Source organism: Barbus barbus, assembly GCF_936440315.1.
Source record: "Barbus barbus genome assembly, chromosome: 35".
NCBI classification, from domain to species: Eukaryota; Metazoa; Chordata; class Actinopteri; order Cypriniformes; family Cyprinidae; genus Barbus; species Barbus barbus.
Genome location: NC_136763.1, coordinates 24,254,232 through 24,270,610, shown reverse-complemented (window position 1 = coordinate 24,270,610; position 16,379 = coordinate 24,254,232). Strand labels below are relative to the sequence as shown.

Sequence of the window (16,379 nt, the reverse complement as noted above, 5' to 3'; positions counted from 1 at the left end):
ATTCTCAGCACATAGATACTCTTTCACCTAGATATCAAACTATAGAGACTGTGTCTGTTCCCCGAACTAGAAAATACAGAAAACATCCAAACCAAAGTAAGAGTAACAATTTAATTGATGTTCAACAAATAAAAAACAGATATAATACAGATAAACAAATGATAAAGCTTGGCTTATTGAATAAGCCAAGAAAGATCCCTTTCTACAAAAGCACTTTTTGTAAATGATATGATCACTGACCATAAACTAGATGTGCTTTGTTTGACAGAAACATCGCTAAAACCAGATGACTACATTACTTTAAACGAGTCGACCCCCCAAGATTACAGTTATAAACATGAACCGCGCCCAAAAGGTAAAGGGAGAGGTGTTGCCACAATTTATAGCAATATTTTCAGTATTTCTCAGAGGTCGGGTTTCAAGTATAATTTGTTCGAAGTAATGGTGCTTCATATAACGTTATCCAAAAAAAATAAGTGTTAATGATAAATCCCCTGCGATGTTTGTACTGGCTACTGTATACAGGCCACCAGGGCACTATACAGACTTTATTAAAGAATTAACTGATTTTCTATCTGAGGTAGTGCTGGCTGCAGATAAAGTCCTAATTGCTGGTGATTTTAATATCCATGTTGATAATGAAATAGATTAGCTGGGATCAGCATTTATAAACATTCTAAACTCCATTGGTGTTAAACAACACGTTTCAGGACCTACTCATTGTAGAAATCATACTCTCGATTTAATACTGTCATATGGAATTGATGTCAGTGGCATTGAAGTATTGCAACAGAGCGATGATATCTCAGATCATTATCTAGTTTTGTGTATATTCCATATAGCTAAAGCTATAAAGCCAACTCCTTGTTACAAATATGGTAGAACCATCACTTCTACCACAAAAGATTACTTTATAAATAAACTTCCTGACTTATCTCAATTCCTCAGCATATCCAATAGCTCAGAACAACTTGATGATGTAACAGAAACTATTGACTCTCACTTTTCTAGCACTTTAGATACGGTTGCTCCTAAACGCTTAAGGAAGATTTAGGAAAAGAGTCCAACACCGTGGTATAATGAGCACACTCGGGACCTAAAGAGAGCAGCCCGGAAAATGAAGCGCAGCTGGACAAAAACTAAATTAGAGGTATTTCATATTTGCTTGGCAGGAAAGTACCCTGTCCTACAGAAAAGCATTAAAAACTGCTAGATCTGCTTACTTTACATCTCTTTTAGAAGAAAACAAACACAATCCCAAGTATTTATTTAATACAGTGGCTAAATTAACAAAAAATATAACATCAGCAGGTGCAGACATTACCCAGCAGCACAGTAGTAATGACTTTATGAACTACTTTACTTCCAAGATCGAAACTATTAGAGATAAAATTGTAACTATGCAGCTGTCAGCCACAGTATCGCATCAGATAGTGCACTATAGATCCCCTGAGGAACAATTCCACTCATTCTCTTCTATTGGAAATGAAGAATTGTATAAACTTGTTAAATCATCTAAACCAACAACCTGTATTTTTGACCCTGTTCCATCTAAGCTCCTAAAAGAGGTGCTTCCAGAAGTAATAGATCCTCTTCTGAATATTATTAACTCATCATTGTCATTAGGATATGTCCCAAAAACCTTCAAACTGGCTGTTATTAAGCCTCTCATTAAAAAACCACAACTTTCATTAAAAAACCACAAGCCAAAGAATTAATTAATTACAGACTGATCTCGAATCTCCCTTTTCTGTCAAAGATATTATAAAAGGTAGTATCATCACAACTATGTTCCTTCTTAGAGAAAAATTATATATGTGAGGAGTTCCAGTCATATCATACCATATCATAGTACTGAGACTGCTCTCATTAGAGTTACAAACGACATGCTTTTATCATCTGATCGTGGTTGTATCTCTCTATTAGTGCTACTGGATCTTAGCGTCACGTTTGACACTATCGAGCACAACATACTTTTAAATAGACTAGAAAATTATGTTGGCATTAGAGGAAGTGCACTGGCATGGTTCAAATCGTACTTATCTGACCGCCATCAATTTGTGGCAGTAAATGAAGAGGTATCATACCAATCACAAGTGCAGTATGGAGTACCTCAAGGCTCAGTACTTGGCCCCTTACTTTACACTCTTTACATGTTACCCTTGGGAGATATCATTAGGAAACATGGTGTTAGCTTTCACTCTTATGCTGATGATACCCAGCTCTATATTTCTTTGCTACCTGATGAAACTTACCAATTTGCAAAACTAACGGAATGTATAGCTGATATCAAAAACTGGATGACTAGCAATTTCTTACTGTTAAATTCTGAAAAAACAGAGGTGTTAATTATTAGACCAAAAACTTTTGCATGTAATAACCTAGATCACTGTCTCTTGATGGCTGCTCTGCAAATTCTTCGTCATCAGTTAGGAACAGTGGTGTCAAAAGTATTCACATTCATTACTCAAGTAGAAGTATAGATACTAGGGTTTAAAAAGACTTCTTTAGAAGTTGAAGTATCAACTCAAGTTTTTTACTCAAGTAAAAGTGTAAAAGTACTGGTTTCAAAACTACTTAAAGTATAAAAGTAAAAGTAATGGAAGGAAAAAAAATGCCATTAAGGACAAAAGCTTAGGCCACGGCACAGGGGCCTATTGTGCACTACCCCACCTCCTCAAAAAAATTTTTTTCTAAAGGCCATAATGACTATAATGTTATATTAAAATGTTAATGTTGAAAAATGTGGGATGCACTAGGCTACCTGTTTCAGCCGGATATGTTCCCACTGAAAATGAACGCATTTTAGTACAATGCAAATACATTAAAAAACCATGTGTACTACTGAGCATTAACGTGTTTCATGGAGCGGAAGATATGATGACTAGTTGCCTGTAAGTATTGTAATGGTGCAAAAAGTCAAACTTCAGAGGCATGTCATCAATAACATTTATTGGAATGTAAATGTACATCCAAGCTTAGCTGCAGGAATCTGTGAGGGCAACGGACGAAGAGAAAGCACCCGTTTGATAAATGAGCCAGTAGTGGAGAAATAATAACTTTTAAGAAATAATCTTTTTTGAGTGTGACGTGATTTGTGTCATGTGCAGGTGCGATGGATCGCGTACAAACCAATAGGGTGTCGGAATGGTATAGGTTTTTATTCTCATCCAACCACAATTCACTCTATCCGGATGGCGTGATTTATCTGGATAGGTTTTTATTACATTTTTTTTTTTTTTGAGCGATGACCAAGGGCGATGCTAGGATTTTCATTTTAGGGGGGCTCAGCCCCCAATGATTGTATAATAATAAAAAAGAAATAAATATTTACAAAAAAAATTATTAATAGGGTAGGATGGTATACTAAACATATTGCAGTATTCCACTGTATTGCATAGATGGGTATAACATCCGAGTACAAGCCAAATACATACAAGTCTACCTGATCTCACACATACACACACCTGTTTACTGTACAAACCAAAAATGTTACTGTTTGCATTACTAGTACAAATCTTTTTCTATGCTCAAGTACAAACAGAAAATTGTAAACATAAAACATCATATCACTTTAAACTTACACTGACTATCCATATTAGCACTATAAACAACACAGCTATAAGGCTGGACAATGGATTAAACTATGTGGGTGCTGTAATTAACTTTTAAAAGTAAAAAAATAAATAAAAACCCGCAAAACTGAAGCAGTCTGTGAGAAGGACACACAATGTTTCAATCTCTGTCAATCACTCTGATATGCAATTAAAATGAGTGCACTGACTGAGTGCTGTCTGTCACTGTCTTTAATCACTTCCATGCATAACTGTATGGTAGTTAATGCCACATGCACTGTAATATTAAGTTCTATATTGAAAGCTAAATTTTCAAATGAAAATAGCAATAACGTGATCGTTTTATAAAGTATGCGTATAATGTGTTAAGGGCTTTCGCTGAAGGAAACAGCTGTGGTGTGATGAGTGGTGAATGCAGCGAAAACTTTACAGAAGATTGGAAACCGATTGCTCTCCCATGACTTTTTGTAAACTGTATTTAAGACAAAGAACTGCACAGATGTAGATATTATAACAATCTATCGATAAACACACACCTTGTCCTCTCCTCAGCGCCACCGCAGTCTGTGGATTGAAGAACGCGCAGAAAGATGGGGAGGAGCCAGAAGTCTGCTGCCATTTGACATTTAAAGGGGAAGAATCGCAAGATTTTTAGGGGGGCTGAACAGAAATTTAGGGGTGCTAAAGCCCCCCTAAAAATGACCTAGCAACGCCCATGACAATGACAAGCCGGAATGAAAACGAGCCGAAATGAAATAGGAGTAACGAGGCTATTTTTAAAATGTAAGGAGTAGAAAGTACAGATAATTGCGTGAAAATGTAACGAGTAGAAGTAAAAAGTCGGCTGAAAAATAATTACTCCAGTAAAGTATAGATACTCAAAATTTCTACGTAAGGTAACGAAGTATTTGTACTTCGTTACTTGACACCTCTGGTTAGGAACCTGATAGCAATCTTTCCTTGGAAAAATGCAGTTTTACAAATGCTAGAAACATGTTTTTCAATCTTAAAAATATATCTAAATTATGACCCATGCTCTCAATGTCAAATGCAGAAACATTAATTCATGCATTCATGACCTCGAGGTTAGATTATTGTAATGCTTTACTGGGTGGTTGCTTTGCACGTTTAATAAACAAACTCCAGTTGGTTAAAAATGCAGCAGCTACAGTTCTTACTAGAACCAGGAAATATGACCACATTAGCCCGGTTCTGTCAACAGTGCACTGGCTCCATATTAAACATTGTACATTTTAAGATCTTGCTAATTACCTATAAAGCCCTGAATGGTTTGGCACCTCAGTATTTGAGTGAGCTCTTATCGCATTATAGTCCGTCACGTCCGCTGCGATTTCAAAACTCTGGCCATTTGATAATACCCAGAATATCAAAATCAACTGCAGGCGGGAGATCGTTGTCCTATTTAGTGCCCAAACTCTGGAACAATCTACCTAACACTGTTCGGGAAGCAGACACACTCTGTCAGTTTAAATCTAGATTAAAGACCCATCTCTTTAGCCTGGCTTACACATAATGCATTATTGCATTTCTATAATTCAAATCCGTTAAAGGATTGTTAGGCTGCATTAATTAGGTCAACCGGAACCGGGAACACTTCCAAAAACACCTGATGTACTTGTTACATTGTTAGAAGAATGCTATCTACGCTAATATTAGTCTGTTTCAAGATCACAGGAACCAGATGAGTCCTTTGCACAATCTGATTCTGCTTTAGCCTAGATTTAAACTGCTGATTTTGTCTGGCCAGAGGAGAGTGACACTATTTCGACAAACTATTTCCCCATCTAAATACTGTAAAGCTGATATAAAGCCACCCAGCCCGCGAGGGATTAAAAAAAAAAAATTATACGAATTTGCAGAGGTGGGCAAACTACGGGCCTTTTAATCCAGTCCGTGATGCAGTTGTTCCAATATGCAGTATCAGTAAAATCCAATAGATGGCGCTGTAGCCTGTAGTGCAGTATATAACCCCTGATTTACACCATCCCACCACTCCAGTCAATCCGCGGCACGTTTCAGAAGCGGCTCTCCGCGGGGCTTCACTAAAGACAGGCGCCACGTCTATTTTTGACGGACGCCGCCGCGTTCAAGCCGCACAGCGAATACAAAATAAAAAGTCAAAATAGCTATATACACTACAAAACTGGCACAATAGTAAATAAGTTACATGTTTTAAAAATGTGAAAGTGTTCATTTGTTTTGAAAAATGCCTTTATTGTAAAAATGCTTAAAAGACTTTCCAGTATCAGAACAAATGCCAGTGTTATCCTCCTGCTCACGGGTGCTGTAATTTGGGGAAAACATGGAAATAATTTGTCATTTTATCTTGCAAAGATATGATTTCTTCTGTTTTCCACACACATTTTTATGAAAATGGATATAGTACAGTTTTTCTGGATTATAAATTGCATTTGTTCATCTGAAACGTGCTGCGATTTCCAAGGCGACTTACATAAAGCAATCAAGGTCAAGTGCAAAGCGCGCACATCAGGATTGGTGATGAATGAGAAAAGGCAAGTGAGTTTAAATTGTGCATATTCTGCGCGTTTATAATATGTTTATGGTGAATGCCACTATAATTTGTGTTTGTTTTTTACTTATGTTTTCGTTCTTTTTTCTATTCTGAACACTGCTAAATTTACAGGACTTTTTGTGTAGTGTAGGGAATATAAAAAACGTTTCTAATGTTTGTAAACGTTTCGTTTATTTTACATTATTTCTGAATGAAAGGATAAAATGTGTCTTATACATCGACTTGTACACCAATGCAACTTATCTGTGTGTCATAAAGTGTTCATAAAAATAGGTAGAGATGGTACAAGAAAATAACTGCCATGTATACATAGTACAGTAGTAAGTGAGTGTCAATTTAGAATTAAAAAAATAATAATTCAAAGCTTCATTTGTCATAAACCTATTATGCGGCCCCTCACTTAATGTGGAAAATTTGATGTGGCCCTCGAGTCAAAAAATTTGCCCACCCCTGCGCTATACAAACAATATTGACTTGACTATTGACTTGACTTGAGTGATTATATGCACAGACTCACAGGGGACTCATTCTTTTTTGCCTCCTTAAGCCTGCTCTCTTCCAGTTTCTGCAACAAACATGAGAAAAGAATCAAGAAGCACCAAGGCAATACAATTAAGAGCAATAAAACCTGAAAATACAGTCTCGTTGCCAGCAGATGGCACAATAGTAGCATGCAGTGAAATACTGTTTTTATCCCATGTATGAATGATAAAGGTAAAAATAAAAGAACCAGCTTTTAGATTGCTGAATGACTAATGAAACAGTATAAGCATTTCTTGTATATTACTGCTATTTCACTGCTACTTACACCTGAAAAGCAAATGAGCAAGACATAACAGCAAAATATTTGGGAGACGATTGTTGGGAGTTTGACTATATTGTATTGAAGTAGACACAAAAGTAGAGAGAAAGAAAGTGTATCTTTATATAGGACAAGAGAGAAAGACACATGACAATGAGGACTTGAGGCCTTTAACCCAGTTGTCCAGGAAGGCATATGTCATTTATTTTCAGTTATATTCTAGAAAGAAACTTTATGAGACACAAGATAAGACAAAAACAGTAACATACCACGGATGTTTCATTTAAAATATTGTCCCTGGAATAAACTGATTCACATTTTACCAGTTTTTTTTTTTAATAACATATTTAGTTAACTAGTAATATTTTGTATATTACAAATATTATGTTCTATTTCATCTCAGTCAACATGTTGCCATCGTCAAAACGGCCATGCCGCCACCCTTATGAGTTTTCATTGGCAGCGTCCATCTTAAAATTGATCTTACGATCATCTGTCAAATATGCGTACGTGTGATTCATAAAATGAACGTGCGTACAGAAAATGCACGCATGGGTCTCTTTCAGATGTGAAATCTACGAATCATAAATGATCTCGCAAATGAATGGTTTCAGCTCTCTGCTTGTAAACAACTCCTAATTAATGTCCTTAAGATGTAAAAGATCACCAGTTATCATCCAAATTCTTTTATTTAGAATAGCGAGCTGCAAGAACAGCTTACATTTCCAAAAACCTGCAGTTCCTCTTCAGGAACTCGAGCTGCGTCAAACGACGCTTTGGGGAACGCCTACAGCGTAACCGGCTCTGAATACATTTATTCATTTAGCTGAAACACTGCACAGGCTCCTCATATGGGACAACAGAGTGGGTGCAACATGCTCGACGCCTCCCATGTCAACCTCCTCGGAGGAAGACGCGAGAAGCGCCGATGCCGCTGCCCGAGGGGAAGAAACCACCACGCGTGCTTCCGGACTCGGGGAGCGGTCGCGGGATCCGGCAGGTGCGGATGGAGAAAGAGACTCGCTCGTCTCCGATCCCTCTGCCAGATCCCGTTGAGAACCCCACGAACGCCGTCTCCGCTCCGCCTCAGCGGAAGCGGGTCAGTGCCGCGGGGAACGCTAGTGAAAGAGCCCTCTCCGGAGAAAAGAGCCTTTCGGGAGCGAAGCACACGCAGGGGAAAACCCACGCAGTGCGGACAGTCAGCCCCCTCGAGGGCTGCCTCCGCATGCCTCGCTCCCAAGCAAAGCACACACAGACTGTGTGTGTCCTCCGCACACAAATAGCGTTTGCACGAAGGAACACACAGCCCGTATTGCGCCTCACTCCTCAAACAGACAACGGTAAAAAGGACTCACCAGTCACAGAACGCGTCGCTGAATGACAAAAAGCTGATGCCGGTTTCACCGCACGTGCTTTTGTACCAGCTGGTCATTACGTCACCTCGCCCGTGACGTCTCTTCCCATTTCTGGACAGATTTGATTGGTATTCAAATCTCTGTTGTCCCATATGAGGAGCCTGTGGAGTGTTTTGTCGAACCGCAGAGAGGGTTATACTGCGTTCTCTGCGGTTTCAGACTCACCTCCACATCTGAGCCTGCCCTTTTTTTCCCCCGACCTCCACACTGAGGTGTCGAGGTTGTAGGGAAAATATTTCGGCCCGCCTCTTCGTCCCCTCATTCTGTTACTTCGGTAGTGTGATGGGGACGAGTGAACGCGGTTACAGAGCGATGCCGCGGGTGGAACAGACGCTGGCGAGCTATCTGTCCCCTGACGCTGCGTCGTCTCTGAAGGCAAGGGGTACGCGACAGCAGGTCGGGCTGGCTTATGTCTGCACATCATGGTGGCATGCCAGGCTGACCTGCTCAAGGAGTTGGATGAGGGCAGGGGATTAGTGCGGAGCACATCCGTGAACTCCGCAAAACCGCTGATTTGTCTCTCCGCGCCGCCAGGGAGACCGTCAAGGCGATCTATGGCAGCCCTGGTGGCGGCAGAGAGGCATCATTGGTTGACCCTGTCGGATTTATGGAAAACCGTGACAGGGCCTTCCTTCTGGACGCCCCACTTTGCCGTCTGGCCTTTTTTGGTTCGGGAGGCAGGTGGCGGCGTTCCAGCGGTTTCTCCCTCGCCGCTCTTTAGCTCATGGGGCTGCTGGGCGAGAGCAGCCCCTGCCGCGTGCTGGCTCCTCGTATAGGCAAGCGTGCCCCCGCGGGAGCGGGTTGGGGCGGTAAGAAGGGTGCGCGGTCAAAGACCTCCCAGCCAAGCAGGCGAAGACGTCTTCGGCCAAGAAGCCCTGATGTGAGTGAGATCAGGGCTTATGAGGGTAGCCCCCGCTGTGCGTTCGTCGCCCCCCCCAGCGCCCTCAGGAGATCGTTCTGCCAACCCTGCCACATATGGTGCTTCAGGGCGCAGCGGTCTCCAGCGAGCGCATATCTCAGTCTCTTTCGCCCGGTATCGTAGCGGAGCTGAGATGCTCGCCACCCCTTCGGGGGTCTCTGGAGCAGCTAGTTCGGCCGTTCCCTTCCGGGGTTCCGCTTCAGGGCACCGAACGAGCCGCTCCGGGTTACACCAGAGGCCAGTCTCGAGAGACTGGTTCCCTTAGTAGACTATTTTGCAGCGTGGATACTACTGCCAAATGTGTCTCAATGGGTCCTGCGCACTGTAGAGAGAGGCTACAGAATCCAGTGTGATTCTCGTCCGCCTCAATTCAATGGGGTGAATTCCACGTTGTGGGCCCCGAGCAGGCTCTGGTAATGGAACAAGAGGTAGATACTCTCTTAAGGAAAGATGCCATCGAGGTGGGTCTTCCTTCCGAAGAGAGTCCGGGTACTACAGCCGGTACTTCATAGTTCCAAGGAGCAGCATACTCAATTACATCGACCTTGGTTGATTCTCGCTCTATCAGAGCGGAGGGCGGCTCGACATTGAGGTGTTGTTCTCGCTCACTTAAAAGTGTTGGGGTTAAGACTGAACCCCAAGGAAAGTGTGCTTTCTCCATTACAGAGAACCACTTATCTGGGGGTGGTGGGGATTTGACCACGGTGCAGGCACGTATGTCTCCTGCTCGGATCGAGTCAATCCTAACGAAAGTCAGGAGGGTGAAAGAAGGCCAGTCACTCACTGTCAAGCAGTTTCAGATACTGCTGGGTCTGGTGGCAGCTGCGTCCAACGGGATACCTTTTGGCCTGCTGTACATGAGACCCCTACAGTGGTGGCTCAAGACCAAGGGGTTCTCCCCGAGGGGAAACCCGCTTCGCATGATCAAGGTCACGCGGCGGTGCCTACGTGCCTTGGACATGTGGAGACAACCTTGGTTCTTGTCCCAGGGCCTGGTGTTGGAAGCTCCTTGTCGCCGCATACGCTAGCGACGGACGCATCCCTCACCGGTTGGGGAGCGGCCATGAGTGGCCACCCTGCCCACGGTTGGTGGAGGGGTAATCATCTCGCCTGGCACATCAACAGGCTCGAGATGCTGGCCGTGTTTCAGGCTCTGAAATACTTCTCCTAGACCTAAGAGGTTGCCATGTGTTAGTTCGCAGCGACAACACATTGGTGGTCTCTTATAGCAACCACCAAGGAGGACTGCGGTTCGCGCCCCCTGTACAGGCTGGCACACCAGATCCTTGTCTGGGCTATGAGGCCGAGCTCTCCTGGTTGGTCGAGCTGGCATTGCTCCCCTCAACTTTGAGGGTCACCTTTGAGCATGCCGCTCCCTTCTGAGTGTCTAAGTTCCCTCTCATGCAGAGAGTTAAGTGCTCCGCTCTCCAGAGCTCTGCCTTGGTAGAGCTAGCATTGCTCCCCTCACTATGAGGTCACCTACGAGCATGCTGCTCCCTCCCGGCTCTCCTGCCGGTCGAGCTGGCACTGTTGCCCTCAACTTAGAGGGTCACCTGGAGCATGCCGCTCCCTTCAGAGCATCTGAGTTAGTATCTCAATGGGGAGCAGACACCCTGTCGAGGCAGGGGCTGTTATCCGGGGAATGAATGCTTCACACCGAGGTGGTGAAGCAGATCTAGAGAGTGTTTGGCCAGGCTCAGGTGGATCTCTTCGCTACTCAGGCAGCACAATGTCCCCTCTGGTACTCTCTACGTCATCCAGCTCCGAGGGGCTGGATGCCGTGGTACAGACGTGGCCGAGGCTTCGTCTTTATGCCTTTCCCCCGATTGCTCTGCTCCCCGGAGTTCTGGAGAGAGTGCGCCGGGACGGACACCGGCTGCTATTGGTAGCCCCGTTCTGGCCGGGCCGAGTATGGTTCTCAGACCTGATTTTCCTCCTCGACGGCTCCCCATGGGAGATTCCAGTCAGGAGGGATCTCCTCTCACAGGCAGCAGGCACCCTTGTGCACCCCTGCCTGGAGTTATAGAAGCTGTGGGTGTGGCCCCTGAGGGGGCACAGCTGATAGCTTCTGGTCTCTCAACCGAGGTTGTTGAGACCATTCTCCAGTCCAGAGCTCCCTCTACGAGGAAACTGTATGTCCTGAAGTGGAGACTCTTCACTTCATGGTGCAGAGATCGCCAGCTCGACCCAGTTAACTGCCCAGTAGGTACAGTGCTGGAGTTCCTGCAGGCTCGGCAGGGTTAGCCCACTCCACCTTGAAGGTCTATGTGGCGGCAATTCCTGCTTACCACACCCCTCTTGGTGGATCGACAGTGAGCGCACAACCCCTAGTTACACGTTTCCTCCGTGGTGCACGGAGGCTAAGGCCTCCGGTACGGTCCCGGGTCCCACCTTGGGACTTGGCTGTGGTACTGAACGCTCTCTGTAGGCCTCCCTTCGAGCCTATCGAGGAGATTTCAGATCGCCATCTCTCTGAAGACCGTGTTTCTTCTGGCAATGGCATCTCTTAAGAGAGTGGGGGACCTTTCAGTGGCCCCTACCCATTTGGACTTTGCGCCTGGCATGGCCAAAGTTTTCTATACCCTCAGGCAGGTTCCCCAAGGTTCCTTCTGTCACACCACAGCCTGTCGTACTGCAGGCCCTTAGTCCTCCTCCCTTTCGGGATCCTGACCAGCTGAAGCTAAACCGTATGTGTCCAGTGCGAGCACTGGGCGCGTACGTCCACAGAGCTGCCATGTGGAGAAGGACGGACCAGTTGCTAGTGTGCTACGGTCCTCCTAAGAGGGGTCTGCCTGCTTCCAAGCAGACCCTCAGTCGGTGGATTGTGGATGCCATTCACATGGCTTATGAGTCTTCTGACCTCCCCTCGCCGATGGGAGTCAGGGCTCATTCCACTAGGAGTGTGGTGGCCTCCAAGGCCTTTCTCGCAGGTGTCCCTATTCAGGACATCTGCAACGCTGCGGGTTGGTCCACGCCTCTGACCTTCGTCAGGCTCTATGGCCTGGACATGTGAGCCACTCCAGGTTCTTCCGTTCTCTTGCCCTAGCTGTGCGCCCTTTGTGGACACACAGGGCAGGGGTGCGGAAGTCTGGAGCCGTTGGTATCTCGTTCCCCAAAGCGTCGTTTGACGCAGCTCGAGTTCCTGAAGAGGAACGTCTTAGGTTACTTGTGTAACCCTAGTTCCTCGAGGGAACGAGACGCTGTGTCACGGAGCCACACTTCCGGCATCCCTGCCAGCGCTTGCTTCATTCTAGAAGCTGATGCCGGTTTCACAGCACGGGCTTTTGTACCAGCTGGTCATTACGTCACCTCGCCCGTGACGTCCCTTCCCATTTCTGGACAGATTTGATTGGTATTCAGAGCCGGTTACGCTGTAGGCGTTCCCCAAAGCGTCATTTGACGCAGCGTCTCGATCCCTCGAGGAACTAGGGTTACACAAGTAACCTAAGACGTACTCCAACAAGAAAAAGTGCGTATGTCTGCTCAGACCCTGATGTGACGCTAAGCATTTTTTAGAAATATGAGAATTGGTGTGGATTTAAGCATACACACTCTACGATCAAATCTGAGCGTACGCACGCTTTATAAATGAGGCCCCAGGAGTGTTTGGAAGGGATGAAAATTAAGTGCCTTCAGAACCAGATGACATCTCTGAGTCATAAACAGGGGATAGTGCGTCGGAGACTTCAGAGGCTATTGCACTGGACCCTTCAGACAAAGCAGTGATTTCCAGAGCAGCTGAGCATGCAAAACTTCCTTCCCAAGCTGCTTCAACATCAACCTCAGTGTTTGATAAATGCATCGACAGAAAACAGAGGGGTTGCCAATACTTCCCGATTTTAGAGTTGCAGTCTTCATGGAAGGCCCCTAGTTCTACAGCACTCCCCAGGACACAGCTGGGCAACCTGACAGGGGCAACATCTTATGGGCTTGCTACAGCTCCTCAGATCGGACCCACATTTGCTATGTTAATGGAGGCTATGGCCAGGACTGGAAGAGATGCTACACACCCTAAAAAGCATGGCAGGATAATCGACAGTCAACTGAGGAAAGACGTTATCATTTTACATGACTATTTTCCTATTTTGATATTGTACAGTTGCTTTGACACAATTTGCATTGTTAAAAGCGCTATATAAATAAAAGTGACTTGACTTGACTTGACAAGTGCGCATGCTCAAGGCCTGGGGCTATCCATGGCCAATATGGTTCAAGCATGCCATCAGGTATGACTATCTCAAGCTAATCTGTTAGATCAAGACTGCATGGCAGTCATTGCAGCTCCATTAGTGCTGGGGGAGGTCTTTGGATCACCTGCAGAAGCAGCCTTAGATCAGTCTCGTAGGACAAGAGAACTGACTCAGTGGGTCGAGCACCAGCTACTTGTGGGCTACGCACATCAGCTGGAAGCAGCAATTGTGCTCGGGCAGAATTATCAAGCCGGGCCTTCGTAGGTCAGCGCTGGTCTGCTGCCCAAGGGGCACCCATAAAACCAAGCCAAGGAGTTCGGCAGTCCTTTCATAGGACACGGCAGGCAGAGTTTTCCAGCACACGTGCAGCAGGTGGAAGAAACCGCCACTGATGGTTATAAACCTTCGGCCTCACGTTTTTCTTTTTCCACTGGCGCCAATGCACTGAATGTACATGGGAGCTGAGCACCTTGGAGTTCAGATACAGGCTCCAATTCAAGTCCAAGCCACCCCAATTTCAAGGGATTGTTCCTACTGTTTTGAGAGAAGAGACACAGTGCAGGTCTCTGAAAGACGAAGTCTCAGTTCTTTTAGGAAAAGGAGCAATAACACGCCTGCCCTTGGGATCAATAGGGCAGAGGTTTTATTCAACCTATTTCCTGATTCCAAAGAAAGATGGGGGTCTTCAACCCATCCTGAATCTCAGGAATCTCAATAATCATTTAAAGCGACTGCCATTCCGTAACACTTTATTTTTCAACCCTTTTAACCTTCATCAGACAAGGGTATTGGTTCACAAGTGTGGATCTCCAAGACGCTTATTTCTACATCCCAATTCATGAGGACCAAAGGAAGTACCTTAGATTCTACTTTCAGGGCAATACTTATGAGTATAATGTTCTCCCCTTCGGTCCCTCATTGGCTCCCCACACCTTCACCAAATGTATGGATGCGGCACTCATTCTTCTTCATCGCCAGGGTATACGTATTGCACGTATTGCCAATTACCTGCACAATTGGTTAATTTGCTCTCCTACAGAGCAGCAAGCCAGGAGCAACACAAAGGTGGTCTTAGCCCACTTGCAGAAATTGGGGCTGACTCTGAACAGCAAAAAGAGTTGTCTCACTCCCACAAGGGTAGTGATATTTCTAGGCTTGAGTTTGAATTCAACTATAATGAGAGCATCTCTGATCTCTCCACAGAGGTAGTCAGTGTTGGAGGAGTGTCTGTCCGAGTTCCTCAAAAAGGAGCAAGTTACAGTGAGGTCAGGCCGGAGACTGCTTGGCCTAATGGCAGCAGTCAGTCAGGTGGTACCATTGGGGTTGCTTCACATGCGCCCATTACAGCGATGGTTAGCAAAGTACAAAGTGAGTCCATATGAGAATGGATAGCGACTGATTCCAAGGGACCTGGATTGTCTTCCAGCAGTCAAGTGGTGGCTCTCAACTCCAGGCCTAAAGGAGGGAGTCAAGCTGGGCCTGATATGTTCAAGAGAGACCATGAAAACTGATGCCTCACAGGCAGGCTGGGGTGCTGTCTGGCGAGGCAATCCAGTACAGATAAAATGGGATGCCTCTTGGATAGAAGCACACATAACCCTCTTGGAGCTGGAGGTAGTATTTTCGGGCCTTGATCCATTTTATTCCTCAGCTTCAGGAGAAGCAGGTGATTGCTCATTCAGACAGCACAACAGTCATGTCATACATAAATCACCAGGGTGGATTACGTTCAATATCACTACACAGCAAGGCCCGGGATCTCCTGTTATGGGCAATTATTCAAGGGGTGTCCCTGAGGGCTGTACATTTGCAGAGAGAGGACAATGTAGCAGCCGACCTTTTGTCCAGGGGGGTTCCAGACCAGGAGTATGGTGACTTCACCCAGCAGTGGTACAGGCCATCTCGCTTTGGTTTGGGAAGGCCAAAGTAGATCGTTTTTCGACACAGGAAACCACACACTGTCCCCTGTGGTATTTAATGGTGGGCCCCAGAGGGCCCCTAAGGGTGGATGCTCTGGCAAACAAATGACCCTTAGTACTACTGTATGCATTTCCCCCTTTCCCACTTCTGCCTGCAGTCCTAGCCAAGGTGAGGATTTTGAGGGCCAAAGTCCTCCTGGTTACACCTCCTGGTCGTTAATCGCTTTGCTAAGGGGGTCACCATGGTGTCATTTCTCCAATTCCTGCTGGAGACTGGATTAACGGAATCAGTCTTGAGAGAGTATGTAGCTGCTATATCTGATCATCATGAAGGCTATGGAGGTTACACAGTTGGGTTTCAACCTCTTGTCAGGCATTATCTGAAGGGGCCTGACAGATTGTGTCCATCTTGAGCTTGGCTAATTCCCTCATGGGATCTGGGTATTGTCTTAAAGGCTCTGACAGAACCTCCTTTTGAACCATTAGATGCGATAGGGATGGAATTTCTTACGTTGAAGACTGCATTTCTTTTCTCTGTTTCTTCAGTTAAGAGGTTGAGTGAAATTTGCAGCTCATCTATTTCACTTCTTCCAAACCCCTCCTTTCTGCCAAAAGTTCTGCCCTTTGCTTCCAGACTGTATCCAGACTGCATCTAATCTACCCAGTTAGGCCACTGAAAAGATACATTTCTCGCACACAACAGATAAGGCATGTTAGCTGTTTGTCTGTTATGGGTACTCTGTGCAAGGCCAGGCAGTGTCCAAGCAGAGGCTGGTAAAATGGGTGGTCAGGGTGATAGAGCTAGCCTATCACAGCGCAGGGATGCCTCCTCCTACGGGAGTGGTGGCCCACTCTACAGGAGGAGTGGTTGCCTCCTGGGCATTGTTTAAAGGTGCCTCTCTGGAGGATGTGTGTGCAGCTTGGTCATCATTTGTGACATTTGTCAAATTCTATCATCTGGATGTTGCTACAACAGTCTCATCTACTGTCCTGCAAACAGCAGAG

The 16,379-nt window shown here is 45.3% G+C and overlaps 1 protein-coding gene across 3 annotated transcripts in view; it reads right to left on the bottom strand.

Moving 5' to 3' along the window:
- Window positions 1-16,379, bottom strand: part of LOC306854699 (band 4.1-like protein 1) — a 231,061-nt gene that overhangs the window by 27,885 nt on the left and 186,797 nt on the right. For all 3 annotated transcript variants that reach the window (XM_079392905.1, XM_079392906.1, XM_079392907.1), the window contains one exon: window positions 6,647-6,694. In XM_079392905.1, the coding sequence (XP_079249031.1) occupies window positions 6,647-6,694 (48 nt within the window). The remainder of the gene's footprint in view (window positions 1-6,646; window positions 6,695-16,379) is intronic.